General features: G+C 40.4%; 1 protein-coding gene across 1 annotated transcript in view; it reads right to left on the reverse strand.

Moving 5' to 3' along the window:
- gbe1b (glucan (1,4-alpha-), branching enzyme 1b) overlaps positions 1-20,669 on the reverse strand; it is a 74,239-nt gene that overhangs the window by 20,808 nt on the left and 32,762 nt on the right. Inside the window, exons 9-13 of the mRNA XM_056441438.1 lie at positions 20,481-20,608; positions 20,121-20,219; positions 10,440-10,550; positions 10,186-10,357; positions 1,492-1,676 (exon numbers count right to left, since the gene is read on the reverse strand). Of these exons, the coding sequence (XP_056297413.1) occupies positions 1,492-1,676; positions 10,186-10,357; positions 10,440-10,550; positions 20,121-20,219; positions 20,481-20,608 (695 nt within the window). The remainder of the gene's footprint in view (positions 1-1,491; positions 1,677-10,185; positions 10,358-10,439; positions 10,551-20,120; positions 20,220-20,480; positions 20,609-20,669) is intronic.

The following is a 20,669-nucleotide window of genomic DNA, read 5'->3' on the forward strand; positions in this document are numbered from 1 at the left end:
GATTAATGTGTCTAGTCGGAGTCCACCTCTTCCTCTTGTCACTTGTAGTCTATTAACACTAGTTAGACAGACAATGTAAGGGATCACTTTCTGTCTGTATTCGAAACAGGAATGACCCATTTTAAATGGTCCTGGCGTAGTCCTTCAGGTGCCTCGATTCAGACATGATTCTACCTAGACCTGGACTTGGACTAAATCAAGACCCCTGGACACTGTCCAATTGTAGATGTAAATTGTAGCAGAAGGCACATTGTACTAATTTGGTTCCGCATTTCTAAAACTGCAAAAAAAAGGAAAAAAATAATAATATAAGTGTGGATGATCTGCGGATTCGACAGCATTTGAATTATTATTAACTTATTTAGATCTTTTCTTTTTCAATTTAGAGGGCAACAACAATATGTTGAAAGCCCAATAACATTCTCTAAAAACCTTTTTAGTGATCCCAATATAATCATTTAGCAGCTTAATATTATAATTATTTCATGAAAATAGCAAACAAAAACATGATTAATAGACACATGCACATCTGCTCTGGAATTGTATAAGCTGCATCTCCTGTCCTAATTTGGGGATTTGCTAAAGTACACTTAAAAAAAGAACCCTTAAGGTATCTGTAATAAAGCCCAATATTCAGGAGTTGTCCTGGTGATGGATGGTCTTCCTGTTCTCCAGCAGCCAAGACCTTCATGCATAAAGATAACCTTAAGACTGCTCATATAAAAATAGTTATCTTGCATTATATAAATGATTTGAGGCGATACATCAGAAGAAAAACAACATTAGATGATGTCTTAATTATACCCTGTAGAGCTGTCATCTGCATCACACATCGAAAGGTACAGAGAAAGCAAAGAAAAACAGCACCCAATGTTGAGCAGGTCAGCACTGGTGCCAAATATATGCATCTTCCCTGCCAGGAGCATCCATCCCTACCGCCCCAGAAAGCTCAGAAATCAGCCGATTCCCAGGGATGTGAGGGAGTGTTTTTGAATCTATTTCGCAGACTCACTTCTAATCCCCATCAATTTAGCCACACTCCCCATTTGCACTATCCCATTACTTTGCTATCAGCCCCTAAAGAGAAAAACATATTTTGTTGTTCTCTCGTGGGCTTTAAATGTAGGCAAAGAGAGAGGCTGCAGGATGAGAGTGACATCTATTACTGTGCACCTTGACAGCAGCCAGAGAAACAGGACATCTTCAAAATGAACTCTCCTTATGGTGCATTTATCACCACCTGCCTGACACCTCCAATGTGGAGAGAAGAAAACTGTAAAGGTGTGTAAAGAGGGTGGCTTCGGATATACACTCATTCTTGAAAAATAATATTACCAGAGCTAAATCATTTATGAACAATTTTCTGGGACAATAGACGACATCAAATATTCTGTATGCGTCTAAAGAATGATGCCGTGACAGTATATTGGGATGAGACTTTGTTATAGAGAGTGCACAATGCCTACTGTACAGCGAGTGTGATGTCCTTACAGGTGGGGCCGCCAGCCAGCCGTACTTGTCTTCGGTACGGTTCATGTCCCGGTCAAAGGCGTAGAGCTGATAGTAGCGCAGGTGATCCGTATCCAATAGGTTAAACTGCCGCCGGGCATAGTGGTAACTTTGATTGTTCCCCTCTCTAGGGAAATCCAGCCACTCAGGATGGCCAAACTCATTCCCTGCAACAGAGAGTGCGTTATTAGAGAACGTACATAATGAAGGGAAAGCCACACATTCTCTTTGAATTAGCATACTCTATCGGCCGTGCTATCCTTTTTCAAGATTTGTGCAATTTTTTAACAGGACAAAAGAAGACGGATCAAAGCGACCAGTCAGCGACGGTGTGCGACCTTCGCATAACCCCAGCTGAGGTTAGTACTTTCCAATTTCAAACAGAGCCACAACGCTCCTGCAATGTTTTCACCATCTAAAGTGTGCCAACCTTCCCGTCACCCAGGACCGTGCCCTTTTCATGAATAAAAACTTTTTAAAAACAAAAAACACAAGTGAAAATATTGCAAATAAATCCCATAGCTTACAATTGAGTCTCAGTGCTTCAACAAATTTATGCAAAAATAATTCACCGGGATATATTTATATATTATTTCTCCAGAACGGAGCGCAAACGTCATGTCAACGCTGGAAACGGGGAGAAACTGCACTGAACTTCTCATTTATCAGACACAAATAATCTTGAGAAAAAAAAGGAAATTCTCCTGGAAATCATCCCACTCTTGATTAATTCATATTTACTACAGCATTAACTACATTTCTGAATTATTCTGCAGCCTCAAGACCAGCAGAACTGCACTTTTCAGGCAACTAAGGACGATTGTTCGTTTTCCTTATTTTAATTGAGGGAAAGCCAGGAGAGAACAAAAAGCGTCAGCCTTGCAGCATCAATGCAGGAGTCACACAGTCCAGATGCAAAACTGAACGCATACTGCATAAGTGGAGGAAACGGCGGTCTTGTTGCTACAATGCTGTCAGGCCCGGAGATGAGATGATGAATCCGTCATCAGATGTCAACACAACTTCATAAAACAACAGCCAGGATAATTGAATTCCTGGCAAAGGAAGAAACGCACAGACAAGAGACGACAGAGTAAGATGCATGACAAGAAGAAGAATACAGGCTAGTCGTTTGTGGTGCCAAGAGCCCCCACCAAAGAAAAAAAGAAAACAAATCAGAGTGATGAGATGAAGTGGAACAGACAGGGGCTGACAGCAGATTCTAATGAAATACATTATGTAGGTGTTAAAGAAGTAGCAAACAATAAGGACTGCCAACAGAACAAGACCACTGCAGCACTGGCCTCGGAAGCAAATGGAGAGAGAGAGAAAAAGAAGGGAAGATAGAGAGGGAAAAAGGGAAAGCGAGAGGCAGAAAGAGGGAGGAAGGGAAGGGCCGAGAGAGACTTTTGTTGTGAAATGAATAACAAGCCTCCTACACATCTGAACTTAACAATGTAAAAGACAAAATGACATCTCAGAAAAAGGCGGATTTTCTTCCCTGTACTACCACAATAAGAACGTGTAAACTACACATCTGAAAGCCCCAGCATTGATCACACCCACACACACTGAATGTTACTACTAAATTATACCATATCTAAATCTACCGAAATATGAGGATGCAAATACATAATTTGACACAAATACTGTGAAACGTAAGAACATCCAACTGTGTGGATGTTAGAAAGTGACGATGAGAAGTTTTCAGTAATGATGGCAGATCAGTAAAGGTTTTAAGCTCTGCAAAAACAAATATGATTCTTAATAAAAGTACAATTTTTTTCAGATATGTTGAACATTCCAAGTTTGGCCTTACAATAGCGCAAGAGAGATCACAGGATCATTAAAATCGTCATGTTACTCCATTTTTTTTAAAAGATATGATTGTCACAAATCACAAACATGGAATGATAGTTTAATGAAAAATCCTATGAGCAAGGATAACCACATGGAAGAAAACCGCACATTGAAGTGAGAACTTATTTTCTGGAAAATACAGCATAAACAGTGTATGTGTATATGTGGCTTTCAGATCCATTTGGTGATCATATTGGTTACTTTTTGTTAAATGAGGAGATCAGCTGATCATTCAACATTGTTCCAAACAACCTATACATTTTGGCCTGTGCAGACGTACCCCTTCCTTCCTGAGATATTGCATTTTAGGCTACAGTCAAACACACACGTGGCTGAGGTCCTAGTTACCAAGAAGGCCATCCTTTGTCTCTCACCCACACAGAGACACATCTCAGTATTGATCCAAATTGAGTTCCAAATTGAAACGCTTAATACATCTCATTAGACCATTTTATAAGACTATACATTAAGTGGCTATCATTTTCCTTTTGTTAAAGGCAACACCCCAAGTACATTTTTGTCAATAAAATGATATTATTCAGTAACATTATTTTTAGTAAATAAGGATAGCAATTTTAATGCCCTTTTGAGCTACTGCACTTACACATTTGGTGCCCTGTTATTGATATAATCTTTCATAATCCATCAGGGGGAAGTAAAAGGCTTCAGGCACCCGTGGACAAGGCATCACTTGCTGTCAGTCACTGAAACAAATTCTGTTTGGATGTTCCTAAATGGGGCCCATGTAGCGCTGTTGATGCAGAATAGGTCACCAACACTGTCCTATGAATACCTGTCAGTCCATGTTTACAACTCTTGCTTTGTTTGTAATAAGTCAGTGTGAAGCCTAAAAGGACAAGAACCAAAAGGAAACAATGGATAATTTTTGTTCTTTGGTTTAGACCGAGCAGGCGTGAACGCTGTCGGGGGAAAATAACGAGCCGATAAAGAAACTGCTGCTGCACTGGAGATAAGTCAAACGTGATGCGACTTCATCTACTGGCCCACACTTGACCTGCACACATAAGAACTCCACCACACAACAAAATGCACCCATAAATGCAGAGCAGAAAAATGTTGTCGTGTGGACTTTTACATTAATGAGCCTTTCCTTATTGTCCACTTGCTATGTGGGAGTGTGTGTGTGGCACACAGGGAGTAGGGAGGGCAAGTTCACACTTCATGATGCACTAATACAAATACAGGAGTGAGAGGGGAAAACAGTAACCTGCCTCTGCTGTCCGAGACAGAGTGCCCAGATACAGGCTGCAGCTTTGATAAAAGCTCTCAAAAGAGCTCCACTTCATGAACAGTGGAAGCGCACCAGCCTCTTTTGCCTGAATTTGCTTTCAGTTTCCTAATGTTATTATTTTATAAAGTCTAGCGGAGATGATTGATTTCCTCTTCAGGTCGATTCAGTGCGCCATGAAAGTCTTTGAATCTTCTTTTCATTTGGGCTTTAAAGAAACACATTGGACACACCTCCATTCTGTAATCATTTCCCTCTCCTCTAGGATAACACGGCAATGTTCCCCCCATATGCCTGCATTAATCACCGTGATAATAACCTTCCTCTGCCTCCTCACAGCTGAAATAAACCAGATAGCACAGTTTGCAACAAGGACAAAATATGATGGATTCTAACCACAACATACACATGAATAAAATCATAATTTAAGTCTCCTAATATATCGGGGGCTCAGCTATCAGATGAAATACCGTGGGGTTTCAGTATAATATATACAAAGTTTGTTTTTTGAACATTCATGAAAGGAAGGAAAATTGCTGTATTTTACTACGTCCGACTACAATAAAGTCAGACATGTGGACAAACACTAGTAGTCAGGAAGATCAAGTTGTAAACAAACCAGCCAGATTATCAGAACTACTTTATTTTCAGGTAAATTGCACAGACAAACACGGCAAGTATGGAAGGTCACATTTGACCCAGGAAGTAGGTCTCCATGAGATTGATGTTTATATAAAACCTAAAAGGTTTTTAGTGACGTTTCCACTTTGATATCAATTCAATTCAGTTTACTTACCAATTAACTTGGTGAGTCCAATGTTATTATTTCTGTAGGGGCTTATGGACAAAATTATATATTTACATCCTCAAATTGTGATAGACCAGATCAGACTTACTTCTGTACATACTGTATATACACATGCATACATCAGAAATAAGTCTGTTTTCTGCCCTGTTGAGGTCACCACATGTCATCAATAGAGGTGTCAAGTTAAGTGGCATCATAGCCAATATAAAGTGGGAGCTAAAACACCAACGTTATTCCATTTAATTTAAGATTTTGAACCCATGCCAGGGAGGTGAAACAAAAGTTTGTTGGATCATGATGATTAAATTTCTGCTGGTTCCAACTTCCAATAAGTATATGATTAACGTGGGGGTGGGAGGTTGGGGGCAACCATGTTTACACGAGGTTATGTCAGACAGCTTTTCAGCTGGCACATCCCATTACTCCTCTACACAGCCCAGATCAGATAAGGGCCTGACAGTGACACAGTCTCCTCAGTAATTAGCAGCACAAGAAGGAGCCAAAGATCAATGTGTTTTCCATTGGAGTCATTCTGGCAAAGGAAGATCAATGAGGGAATCAGAGGAGATGGGAAGGCGAGATTCACAGGGATCAGATGCAGTGAAAGAAAAAAAAAGAGATGCAAACTTGATTCAATGATTATTTGCACTTGCTAGATTGATTTCCTGTTACTGCATTATCCTACACTGCCAGTTTGCACATTTAATAAGCATTACTGGTCCGACAGCAGCGGTAGGTCAGTGCCATGTTCCTCAAAAAAAAACACAAGCACAGTGAGCTCTCAGTGAGGTTATCCATTTGAAATGTATCAGGAGAAACACCGGTTCCAAATTCACCTTCCACGGCTGCAGTATAATATTGTATCAATCAATGAATACGGAGTGCTGTGAGAAGTTTTTAGCATAATGATTTAGATTGTAAATCTGCAAGGTTATCTTAAGTTTCTGTGAGCCCTGAAAGTCAGAAAGAGCAAGTGCCTCCATTCTGTCCCTGCTGATGTAATGATAAAAACACCGAGGCGTTTCATTATTGCCACGCCACTCGGCCCTTTAATGTCATTGACACTTCATGTCTTTGACAGTATCCATCTCCCAGCCACTCACATGCCGATGCTCCCTCTGTCCTCTTGCTGCTTGCTATTGGTCATGAGTAAATAAATGGCCTTTTCTAGTTTAGACACTTCCAATTGATTTGCTTGCTCAAACAATTTGCTCTTGCTCAGCACTCACTAAAAGACTGTTGACATTGATTATCTGACACGGCACGTCATCTCAGATCTACTTGATTTGATTTTTCTCTAATGCTCGTCCGATAGCTGGAAGTTCTCAGGGATAAACTTCAGAACGGGGGGGGGGGTGCCACTGTGAAACTTTCAGATGTTGTGTTCTCCAGGGTAACTTTGAACTTTTCACCTGTTATTACCGTTATGAGAGGATGATAGCACCGTTCTTTTAGTCAGCCAGACAGCAGTTCTCAAAAGAGAAGCATACTCATTTTTGTACCTCCTTAATACTAGTCTCTTTTCCAGAGCTGCTCTACAAACCACTTAGCACGACTTGACAGGGTGGGCTAAATTAATGACTGAAATCCATGTCTGCCTTGTTTTGTCTGAGTAATTCTGCCAACTCTGATTTAAGGGACTGGAGAATAATTAGACATACTTGTGAAGTAATCATTTTGAAAAGGAGGTCTTAATTTTACTCGGGTATTTGTGTTACAGTTCTGTCAATACTACAACATCATTTGTGCTTCTTTAATACAACACCTACAAACAAAAACTGACAGATGTATTGATGCATGAAAGGTTGAAACAAAAGTAAAAATGGAAAAATCTAAGAAATTTGAATAACTGAGGGACTGGAGGAAAAACTTGTGTGATAAAGTATCCATCTGTACCTTCAATGAAACGGGTAATAACTGGACTGGAGAAAACTGCATCAGCAAGAATAATTTTCATTGATTTAGAGGTTAAAAATTGCTCACAGCCAGGAGGAGAAGCGAGATCGCCATTAAGGGGCGATTTTACAAGACAACTATGAGAGACAAATTATATCAAGTAGACAGGCGGAGGACTCGGCAGGAATTTACAGATTCACAAGTGAACATAAATGCAGAATACAGGTATTTAGTATCGACACCCACATCTCAGCGTCTATCATTTTAGCAGCTCCAATTAAGATAATTGCTAGAAAATAGAAATGATTGAAGAATAAAACACAAGGATTTACAAATGGAGGCCAATGGGAAGCATGGAGAAATGTATAGATAGTGTAAAGATGAATATAGCATAGATATAGAACACATTATTTCTTAGACAAGATGTCCCTCGATATTTTTATCAATGGAAAGTATAAAGAATACAAACCCTCTGATTCCATTCAAGCTTTGAAAGAGAAACTGAGTACCGTAGTACTTTGGCTTAATAAATACAGTAAATTCTTATGAGTTTTCAGGCCCTCTTATTATTGCCATATGTACCTAGATTGAAGCATTGCAATTTGCAATCTGCAATGCATCAACGAGTTAATCTTAATTCAGGCACAAGAGACTTATACAATATTGTCCTTTAGCACCTGGATATGTTTATGGCTCTGGACTGGGCAATATTATGTGATCAAAGGATGCAATTTTAAAAAGTATGGGTTTCGGCGAAGATTGAATGAACATCTTGAGTCATTTTCACAAAAGATAAAGGACTCGACTGACTTCATGAAATCATTGTCAATTAACCATTTCAAGTATTGTTTTTCCAATGCTGCATCTCCTGATGATTCTGACGCTGCACTGGTTGAGAGTAAAATTACATGAGACACACAGCAGAGTGAGTCTTTTATCTCTAAAGGCTCAGCATGAGATATAATTATTATCAACTGTCCCTCAGCTGCCCACAGTGGGTCAGTTCTGTGACATCCTGTTCATTGTGAGCTGCGCTGTTATGATTGTCAGACACTTTGATTGGGCTTCCACCCCCCCAGAAATTCACAGGTTGTTTCACTCTCCTTCCCAGAGTAAGACTGGACATCACAGTGAATACTAAGAGATAATGAATCCAAAGAGGCTGCTCGGGTATTACAGAAATACTTTGTTTGGACCCAGATAGCCCCGTCACCAGGTGGAGCTAAAAGTCTGTGGATCACAAGGACCGGCTGTGTTTACATTAGTAAGGCTCATCCATGGAAAAGCATTCCCCTCAACCAAGGTCAACTTCCAACATCATTCATTACCACTCTATTATCTTTACCAGCCGGTCTTAATAAATCATACCGCAGATGATATGAGAAGCATTTCGACAGTGACTACGAATTGGAATCAATGTGAAAAAAAAAAAATAGCCCATCTGATCGTGGACATCTTTTGTCCTGTATTTCCCCATCAGCTTTAATAATAACTTTATTTATATAGCACCTTTAAAAACAATGTTTACAAAGTGCTCCACAGAGAGTCAAAGCAAAACAAGTGGAATAGCAAGAAACCAATATTACATTTAAAAGTATATATTAAAATAAAAAATCAATAAATTAAAAACCAAATAAATTACAAATAAATTAAAAACAGACAAACTAAATTAGGGGAACCAAAGTTCTCCATAAAAAGACTAGATCACTTAAAAGATGTTCTATAAAAATGGGTTTTAAGAAGTGATTTAAGGAAGTTACTGATTCTTTTACTGATGAGCTTTGGCAAGTATTAACGTCTACCGCACTACAAAAGGTTTCTTTGATGCTTATCATCAGCCTTGACTCATTGGTCGCAAGCTATGTATCCATGAAAGAAATATAATAAATATAAGAACTATGGAAAATAAGTGACAAGGGCTACTTCAAGCCCTAGTGAATTAGGATATCTTTATTATTGCAAAGATAAATTGTGTTAGTCTTGCCCTGAAGCTACTATGGCATAATTATATGTACACAAATAAATGCACAAAACACCCTGAAATAATAGTGCAAAATAAAAACGCAAGGAATAGCTCATCAATTAAAAATGTAGAGTGATGTCTGTTTCTGCCTGTTGCCCGTGGAGGACTTGGATGGACAGGAGAATAAAAGTGCATTTATATCCGTTCACCGAACTCTTAGGGATTGTTGTGTCTGAGGGGAGAGCTTCAAATTCTGGATGAATATGGAACATGAAAGGGATCGAAAATGAACCCTCAACAAAAACTAAAAACAGAAAGACAATGTCTCTCAATCACAAACTTGACTGCCTCTTGACTATTAATAATATGACCCGTTCATATGAGTTTAATATACATAGAATAATTATTTGACAAGCAATGTAATGCAATTTGATATGCTGTGTTATATGCGATACATTACATGATGTGGGAGCTAAATCAACATTATTATACAGTATGAATATTGTGAACCATCATTCTGAATTGGAGTGAGTGTAAATTAATTCCTCAATGCACAAACAGAGTTACAGTATATTAGGGCTGCAGCAGTCGGTTGTTTTTATTAAAGATTTTTCTGCACATTATTCTTTTCAAGAATTAAATTAGTATGAAATGGCTTTGAGACAAAGGAAATGTCAAATTGCTTGTTTTGTCTGACCAATGGTTTAAAAAGAATATTGATGTAATTTATCTACAACAGGGACAAGTATAACAATCCTTATACTTGAAAGAAACAAAAACCTGTTTGTCATTTTCGTGAATTAAATTAGCAATTAGTTATCATAATTGTTGTTGGTTAATTTTATGTCAATTAATTGTCACACACCCTCACACTCACTCAGTGTTACCACAATCACTCACCGATGAAGTTGAGGTAGCCTTCTCCACCCAGACTATGAGTGAGGAGGCGGATCATCTTATGCAGTTGCATGCCGCGGTCGATGACGGCCGTCATGGGAATCTCGGAGCTCATGTTGGTGTACATCTCCTTGTCCATCAACCAGAAGGCCAGACTTTTATCCCCAACCAGAGCCTAAGAAGGTGGGTTATGTGTTATGACCCACAGCAAGATAATCCAGACCCTTCTCAGTGGGATCTTGTAGAAAATAGCCTACCTGGTCATGACTTTCTGCATAGGCTATGCATTTCTCTCCATAGCGCCTGTTGGTCAGTGTGTGGATGATATCGCCAATGTCCCAGTCCTCATCCCTTAACTCCTTCAGGATCTACACGGTGACAGAGAGGGGTTATTGAAAAAGGACATGATAGATGTGTTGCTGAGAGATCCAGTCGGGTTTTGACTGATGTCTAAAGCTCAGTATTTCAGTTCTGGCACTCTTTCCACCTTTGAGTTTTCTCTGGGTTACACTTCTTTCTCAGATCAATCTCTGTTTTGACATCTCTATATCCGCACTGTGAGTTATGTCTACCTTTGAATGGCGGTAATGGAGTTTTTAATAACTTCACTACAGCCCATGGGTAGTAAGGCATCAGCCCTCCCCACCTGAGATGGCAAGGTCAGAGCCTCTCATCCAAAAGGAGGGATTCAACAATAAATCCAACCATGGAATCAATGCCCTGCCACTGGCCTGCCTACATGCACCCTTCCTGCTGAAGGGGTCATTTTTAGGAGGTGGAGGAGCTAACAAGAGCACAGGGGCAAAGAAGAAGATAATCACATCGACGACAGTGGGCAACCAAGATGATTTGATAAACAAGAGAGATGTTAGAAAGCCACAGTATCTATATCAATCTGAAATGGAAAAAAAGAGAGAGTTTATGCCCTCAAAGAACCCTTGGTGATAGACATGCAGCCTGTCTGATTGGTGGGGGAGTTGAAGAGCCCATCTCAGTGACAGGCTGAAGTCTTCTCGGTGGAATTTGCTGTGACAGCTGATTGACAGGTCAGGAAACCTTTATATTACTCTACAGAGCCATGATCCTCGGAGTAAAGAAGGTAATTGTGCCGATCAATATGTCTGAGATGAACTGGCTGGTGCACCTAAATAGAGGGTCTTTCGCTCTATAAATCCCCATCTGTCCACGGTCACTCTTCCTAACCACAGCCATGTGTGGCCATATTAGTTATTCCCACTGCCACAAGAAAACCTGAGTGAGGCACTTCTCATCTGCATGTTCCCCAACCTTTGAACTCCTTTTGAGCTCAGTGCGTTGCCTCAGATTCTCGAGCCACACTGGCTGTTCAACATGGCCCCTGATGCAGAGGACCTTATACCTTGGAACAAACATCACTGTAATTTCCACGATTACAGATGAAATCACAAGTAACAACAAGATTGGCATCGAGTGTCTCGCCCCAGTTTGATCTAATGTCCACCTGTTTTTGTCCCACGTAGCTGGATTTTAATGATATTAAAATTATTTCGTTTTCACCACGTAGTATTGTTTTTAAATTGTGTAGTATTTATGTTGCATTAGTTGTTTTTTTAATGAACCTTTTTTGTCAAAGTTGATTACCATTAATTGTTCATGACTAGATACACTTAACCCTTGTGTTGCCTTAGGGTCATTTTGACCGGAATCAATATTACACCCTCCCCCCGCCTTAGGATTAATTTGACCCCATTCAATGTTTAATGTCGGTGTTCTTTCGGTAGTCAACAAACAAACATAAAGTGCCTCACACTTAAACTTGGAAAACAATATTAATTCTAATAATTTTCTGGAGGTTTTAATTGCTGGCGTCAAATTGAACCCAAAGGGTAAAATATGTTAGTAAATATAAAGATAACAGGAGGGTGAAACATTGAATCGGGTCAAAATGACCCTAAGGCAACACAAGGGTTAAGAGGAAAATGAGAGCTATGAAGACAAATTTACAGGCACATTTGGACGTTATGGCAAAAGACATTCAGTAAAGTAAATAAATAAGGAACAGGAGCAAAAATGGCGTGTTAAAGATCTTCTTCAATAAATCAGAAAGATACAAATTGTGCATATATTCAAATAAAAAACAAGATATACTTAAACAAATTAAAGCATGTGATTTGCTTTGACGTGTTATTTTAATGACACTTAAAGACAGGTAACAAACCGATGCTTCCATCGTCTATATTGCTCTAAAATTGATGCGTACTGGCTCCTACACTCTTCTCCATCTTCTTGTCAGCGATGCTTGAAGAGGCTTTCCGAGACATGGGGGATGGAGTCTACATTCAATCACGCCAGAGTGCTGACCTCTTCAACGTCGCGCACTTCAAAGCGAAGACTAAGACCACAAAGATATTGGTGAGAGAGCTACTCTTTGCAGACGACAGTGCACTAGTTGCCCACTCAGCAGAAGAGATTCAGAGGATTGTAGACGCGTTTGCCACTGCATCAGTAAAATTTGGCCTGAAGATTAACATCAAAAAGACAGCAGTGCTGTTCCAGTCGAACTCTGCAACAACCAGGGAGGAACATATCATGGTCGATGGCACCACTCTGAACTCTGTACAAGAATTCACGTACCTCGGCAGCACAATAGTAAGAGATGGCCGCATCGAAGCTGAGATACAAAGGAGGATGTCAAAGGCTAGCATGTGCTTTGGTCGCCTCCGCGAAAGACTCACGAACAACCACTGTGTCCACAAGAGTAAAAGGCAAAATATACCAAGCGATCGTGCTTTCCACCTTGTTGTACGGGGCTGAGACCTTGACAGTGTACAGGAGTCAAGTGAAGAAGCTACACACTTTTATGATGAGGAACCTGCGGTCGATCATGAAAATCAAAAGGCAGGACAGGGTGACTAACGGAGATTCTCAAATGAGCAGGACTCCCTTCTATGGAAGACCTCCTTATCAGAAAGACTCTCCGCTGGACAGGACACCTTCTGAGAATGTCAACCGATGGTCTGCCCAGGCAGATTCTCTACTCGCAGCTACCGTCTGGAGAGAGACACCGTGGCCGCCCTCGGCTTCGTTATAAAGACACGATCAAGAGAAATCTGAAGAAAAGGGAGATTGAAACCAACTCGTGGACATCTCTTGCGCGACAGAGAGATGCATGGAGAGTGGCTGTAGGGTAGTACAACACATTGAAAGAAGTCTTTGTCGCTCTGCGACCGACAGCCATATGATGATGAACTGTATATTGGGAGAGAAAATCTTTGCACATCTCGTTAGTGAAGTCTGGGAAAATCCATTGAATAGAAGAAAGAAAAAATAGAAAAACATCAGGGAGATTATTAGGTGCATACACATCACTACAAGCGAAACATGTTATGACTATGCATATATAATGCATTACATTTCCTAATAGTCAAGGCAGATGGGTCAGTTATCAGGTTATTGATCTCAAGACACTTTTAAAAGAAAAGTGTCTTGCCAAGGTTGATTAGGCCAATACATCATGGAGAATATTACAATACAATGGTTAATACATTGAATAGTAACATAAATGTCACTCCTTCAGCTAAACTAAGAATGCAACACCCGTTAAAAATAAATAAATCCTCTTAATGCGACCCTCGTATTTCCACCGGCTTCAATATAAAAGCCAAATAAAAGAATCTGCAGAATATACCCCGGAGATCATCCGTCCGCCTCCACATCCACGTACATTCAGACACTTTACACTTCCTTATGAATCATTACAATTCAATTCAACCGCAAAAGTGGTCTGGGAGCAATTAATCTGGGAGTGGGGCTGTCGGAGCAGAGACAAGAGTGACTGGGTTGACGACTTCCCTTCCACCAGCTCACCCACATCAGCCCCAACCAGCCAAGCTTCCTGGCACCACTGACACTCCACTTCATCAATGATAATGAGCAGTGCACAAATCTTACTTTGCAAGCCTGCTGCCAGGAGCCAACCAGAGTGCCCAGATTAATTAGGCAGAGCCAGAAATAAAACCATTAAAAAAAAAAATCTAGCGGTGCAGGATGAGGTCATCTTCCTGCCACTGGCGTGCTGTGACTGATTCCAGAGCCTCTGCACTACCATCCATCTCACTGGGAAGGACCCAGAGCTAGAGATGCCTTTAGTGTAAAGCTCTTGTTTTACATTTGGTGGCTGGCCCGAGCATCCTGCCTCTACCGTCTTTACTGGCACCGTGTTGCTATGGGGACATCCTCTCTTCTCACAGACAGCACCGCCCCCAGAGATGAGCAGAGAACAAAGGTGTGCAGCACGCAATCCCACGGATCAAGTTAATGCCTACCGATCTATATACTTTCACTATTTGTTGAAAATTAATGAACATTCTGCCCACACAAATGTCTCCGACTTGACTCAGCTGAAAGGCACTCCTCAGCCCACCTCGCAATTTGCTGAAGGAGTCACCGTCTAAATCTCGCCCTGCCAGTAACGCCACACAAGGGAGGCCTCAGAGTGCAATACGCTCATAAAATAAAGCAGAATGAAGCTGAAATGTGAATATTAAAATGAGGCAAAATGAGGCCGACGGCCTGAATGTGATTAAGTCATGTAAAATGAAAGTGTTCCTGTATGATAGAGCAACGTCTGTTGAAAAGAAATGGATTCCCCCCTCGAACTAATAAGGAATGAGCTGTGCAGACTGATATTTTCATTCAATTAAAATAAATGGACGAACAGAAACAAAATTGGGAGAATTGACTCGGCGGTCATTGAAGTTAAAGAGTGGAGAATCATAGAGAGATGACAGTCTCTGCATCGCCTTCTCTTCTCCACGCGAGCCCCCTACATCCTCCGCCTCTTATTGTTTTAACTCCATATCAATCTATTGTAGCTGGAGGGAAGGCTGCTTGTTAAATCAGAGGGCTTTTGTAACATTATCCATTAGGAGTGACATCATTTCATGGTCATGATCAGATCGAATCATCCAAACTTGTGCTGTGCGCCTTATCTGGTCCTCATTAGGAAATCTTAATTGTTCACAGCCTGTTGGTCCTAACTGCCTTCTGCAGCCAGTAAATGAGTCGTATCAATCAGTCATGCTGGGGCCGAAGCAGCGTGAGGCCCCGCTCGAGAAAGCGGGAGAGAATCACTGGTTCACATGTGATTCTATAAATAAGCCAATGTCTCTTTGTCATTCTTGCTCTTTCTTCTTGCCTGCCTGCCTGTCTGCCTGCCTGTCTGCCCGTCTTCCTGAATGCCTGACACCCCCCGTGCCATGTCTCCTTCTCCACAACACACCCCTCACTGGAGGCTCCACTTCAGTCCATTCAAATCCTTCCCTAATTGACACTGTGAGAAGAGGCAAGGCTAGCCCCGAGTGCACTTCACTGACTACACCAAGGCATGTTCATGTGAATGCTTCCCTGCGCAGAAATCCACGAAATCCGCTGCTCACTTGCTCTCCCTCAGCTTTGCGATGTCAAGTCTCCTCGAGGAGGCAACAAATGTAATTGAAAAAAATTCAACCAGAAGAAGTATCTACAGGAATATTGCATTGCAAGCAATATTGTTTGAAAAGTAAAAGCAGCAACAGCCTCTCCAGAGACGTCCCAAGGATAATCCTGTAAAACCTTCGGTTACCGTGGAGCAGGCTGCGTTTCAGCGGTGCGGCACAGCCTGTCGCACAGCTATTGCAAGAATCACTGAGGAAGGTCAAGTCTGGGACTTTCCCTCCCTCCTCTTCCCTCCATCATGGCTACAGAGTAAAACCCACCGCTGTGAGAGACGGGCTTGATTAACGATGCATAGACTTCCCCCATCGAGAAACACAAGAAACCGGAGTGCAAGAGGATGCATGTGGCGCCGAGGTCACACAAACTCTGCTTCATCACCAACATATGAGTAAATATAACTTTCAGTGTCGGCTAACTAGATGAAATGCCACGGCTTTACATGAATCTTACAAAAGATAACCTCTTTAGACACAATTGTCCTTCGAATATCAAACGAGATAAGTCCTCTACTTGTTGTAAACTTAGACAAACAAACAAAAGCAATCCACATTCTAGCCAACACAAACATCCAGAGAGAATGTGCTGCTTGTCCGCTTCCCGACAAATGTACTTTTAGGTAATACTTGCTGATTTCTTAAAACAGTGGAGTACGGCAGTGTGTGATGGTGCCATAAGTGCAGACAGCAACTCTCAGATAAAGAAATACATAATTACCATTATTTATCTCCGGATGGATGGCAGAGTATGTCTACATCTTCCCATGGCTACTCAGCTGCCATATAAACTAGTTGTGGACATTAATACCGGATAGCCCGATGGTTAAAAACAATGTTTTCCCATCGTGGGCCATTAAGTACTTTCAGTGGCAGTTTGGGCTGAAGTGGCGAGCTAAAGGGGGCTTCAACAGTTGTTGTGGAAGGACAGAGAATATTTGGTGTGCAGAATTTCCCCATCCAGCCTGAAGTGGTGTCGGGTGGCAAGACATCACTCAATGGTGTTTTTAAGTTTGCTGGCTATGAGTAAACAGCCTCTTTCACTTTTAGCCGTAATCACGCAAGTTATTCACGTTACTGTTTTTGTAATCTTCTTACCTCAATCCTTTATTATGTCACTAGAGGATAACCAGTTGCAGTTATTGCTGCAGGTCATACATTTGTGAAGCAGCATTTTAATGCGACTTAAAGTACTGATACTGGTTAAAGTCTGAAACTTGTTTGTCTGTGCACTTCATCTTATATTTATATTCTTAATTCTTGCACTGTGTTGATTTTTGTTGATTGTTATTAATGTTATTGACTCTTGTTGCACCACCTGCCATGACAAATTCCTTTTATGTGAAAACACTCGGCAATAAAAGGTTCCAATTCTGACCAGCATATTCTAAATACACAGTGTATACTGTATGTCCTGAACATCCACAAACGTTATTGTTTTAAAGTCATCTGTTGAAGTGGATGCTGTTCAATGTTTTTTACTCCAGTGGCCATTTCTCTCTAACTTTTTGTACTCGAGTACACATTAGCTACAATTTGTCTTTAAGGGAGCATGTTGTATGGCATGGCCGGTGGTAACCTTGAGGATACATGGAAAAACAGAAAATTCTGACAATGGGCAGAAAAAAAACTTTGCTTTTCACCCACAAGACTTCACTCCTCCAAACCAGCTTTTCCCTAGTACAGAATAACCAAGTGGTGGTACTGCTCCCGCATATATCAGCTCTTTGAATGAAGCTTGAGAACCAGTTCCAAACCACATGTTACTATACTACAACCCAAACTAATGTGTCAAATAACCTTTTACTTTTTACTAATGACGCTTGTGAAAACATGAAAGGTTATTTAAAAAGGAGCAAAACAGATGAAAGCAAGAGCACAACAACCTCTCTTTTCCAAAGTCACATTTTAACTTTAAGTTGATCAACGGTGTGTCTTTGTAGTCCAACAAGACGAAATGCCACCCATAGTTTTCATGATTGTCACTGGAATGTTTGCATTGAAGACAATTAACACTGAGGTGAACACGAACTGATGAGAAACACACACTTGTTTAGCACAAGCATATCTACAAATGAACACATATGTAAAGGTATTTTACCTCACACAGAGGTACCATTTGAAGAAATTTGGAAGCATTAGAGATCTGGTTTGGGAACTCTCTTCAATGCATTTTAGGACGAAAAACCGTCATGCTCTATTGCCATTTCATTAATAAATGAATGGAAATGGAAATTTTCTAATTATATTTTCTACATTTCTTAAGAGCTTAAAGTGTTTCTCAACGTTAGAGTTAACATCATTTACCCTTTTCTTCATGAATTCATTACGGCTGAAATTACCCTTTGGCCTTATGAACGAGTGGTGATATAGAGTACCTGCTTATACAAAGATGTGTTGTCAGGAAAGTAACATTAACACAGCATTAATTTTAAACAGAAAAGTAACCTTTGCTTTGACATCATGTTAAGTCGCTCTAGACGGAATAATGAATCAAAGTGAAACGTAAAGGTGACTGCCAGCCTATTCAAATGGTCCACTTAAGGAAAAAACATCAACACAAAAGGAGATTTCAGCTTGGATCAGTGACATGATGACCTTTTCGTTACCATTCTGAAAGTGTCTTCCTTTTGCTTTTATTTTCAAATCACAATTATTTTTTCCCCAATCATATATTCATAGCTCGGTGTTTGAATGCAAAAAGAATGATCTTCCCATTCAAAGAGCGGGTCGGATTAAAAAGGGGAGGAAAGGAAAAATAAATTAACACTGCTTTAGAAAAAGCACAAAGACCTTCCGCAGTTTAATGAAAGAAAATAATTTGCCGCTCCGCGAGAATAAAAGCAAAACAAACAGGAGACTTTTGATAAACTCTTCCTGAGAGCAAAAGAGGTCAAGGAAATAATATGACCTGTTAAACATTTGTAAAAACATGCACATCTCACTATGAATGTGACAGCCATTGTTGAAGTACGTTTTGATTCAGTAGTTTGTTTGGATCTTTGCTTAATAAGAAGATGTTACATTAACCTCCTCTGTTTTATTGTATTTAATTGTGTAACATAATATTATGCAAAGCACTTCTTTTAAGTACAGGAGGGTCCAGACAATTACAGTTTGTGATTATAGAACAGCCTGGTTTCATCGGAGCAGTATGAAAGAAGATCTATTTTATAGTGCAGTATTAGAATTATGGAAACAATCAATTTATTTAATCAATTTAATTAATCTCAGCAAGCAATCAATATGTAAACTTAGTTTGCTGTCCATTCATTCATCATTTACATGGATTTTTGTTAATTCTAAAGCAAGTCTAGGTGCATCAGTATCAAAACGCTCAGTCTCCTGAAAAATTTACACAGCCCGTATTCAACAACTGGGCCTTAAAATGAGCCAGGAGGACAGACCGGAAGACCGGGAAGCGCTGACCAATTAGGGAGAGGAGGGAATTAAACAGCGAGTTTTAGACAACGGACTTTATATATTTATTCAGGCAGTACGAACACATTATGTTTGTTTTTTTAAACATCAAAGCATTAAAAAAAAAATCTTGTAGAAACCCAAAAATACAAGACCCAAAAATGAGCATACGTCTCCTTTAACCCAGGAATATTATGTTACATTGTACTTAACCCTTGTGTTGCCTTCGGGTCAATTTGACCCGATTCAATGTTTCACCCTCCTGTCGCCTTCGGGTCAATATGACCCGATTCAATGTTTAACCCTCCTGTTACCTTTATATTTACTAACATATTTTACCCTTGAGGTCAATATGACCCCAGCTATTAAAATCTCCAGAAAATTATTAGAATTAATATTGTTTTCCAAGTTTAAGTGTGAGGTACTTTATGTTTGTTTGTTGACTCCCGAAAGAACACCGACATTAAACATTGAATCGGGTCAAATTGACCCGAAGGCGACAGGAGGGTTAAATATTGAATCGGGTCAAAATGACCCGAAGGCAACACAAGGGTTAAGCGCCTTTTCCAGAACGTTGTCGTTTATTGTACAAGTAGACACAAAAACCTTTCTAGGGTTATAATCATATATAGTCCTAAATCCAGAAGTCTGTTGATAATGCCAAGTTTCCAGGTGTATTAATAAGCCTCCTCTTGCACACAAGTCACATCAGAGCAATACCGTGTATTTCAGGAAAATACAGGGCAAGCGCCATGTGTTCCTATATTGCGCGAGAAGTTATCCACTTGAAAGCTTCTTAAAAAGAATCAGATGCTGAGCATCAGACTCAGCTATAAGGTAGCACAAGAGTGTCTAAGGCATCCTAACATGTCCTGTCACTCCCCTTGTCTTTCATCCCCATTTTGAACTGCTTTCAGTTTTCCCTCTACTGTATTTGTGCCTCGTACATTTCATCGTGAGCGGAGGCCGACAGTGTCTGGGAAACCTGCTGGAGAGAATTTTAAAAAAAACAAGCAGAGCGGACACAAAAGAAAGAGTAAATTATCTTACCTGAATCCACTTGTCCGGGATGGCCATAGCCAGTCGGTAATCAAACCCAAGACCTCCCTCCTCCACTCCTATGCAGAGAGCAGGCATCCCTGACACATCCTGCAAAGAAGTCACACTATTTCATATCACATCTTCACTTTGTGTTCCCTGTAGTCAGCCGAGCCCCCCTCTATAACTCTAATACCACCGGCCAAAAACAAGTGACACCCCAATTTCTTTTTGCATTAACTCTTAATTACACCAACGAATATGCAAGTAAGCTATGGCCGACTATTAAGTGCTTTTAATTAATAATAGCTTTTGGCAGTGACATTTCAAAGTAAGTGGAAGCTGAAAGGTGTGTTGTGGAGTGTTTTTTACCTCTGCAACCGTGATGCAGTCCGGATAAAGGGTATGGAGAATGTGATTGGCAAGCATTAGGTAGACCAAAGAGTCCTCGTCCACCTGTAAGCCAAAGTACTCGCTGTAGTCCCCTGAGAAGCCACCGCCTGAGGAGTAAACACACACCTCGTCAACACTCATCATATCTTTCACTTGGATTCCTGAAAT

This window comes from Pseudoliparis swirei, chromosome 20 (genome assembly GCF_029220125.1).
Source record: "Pseudoliparis swirei isolate HS2019 ecotype Mariana Trench chromosome 20, NWPU_hadal_v1, whole genome shotgun sequence".
NCBI classification, from domain to species: Eukaryota; Metazoa; Chordata; class Actinopteri; order Perciformes; family Liparidae; genus Pseudoliparis; species Pseudoliparis swirei.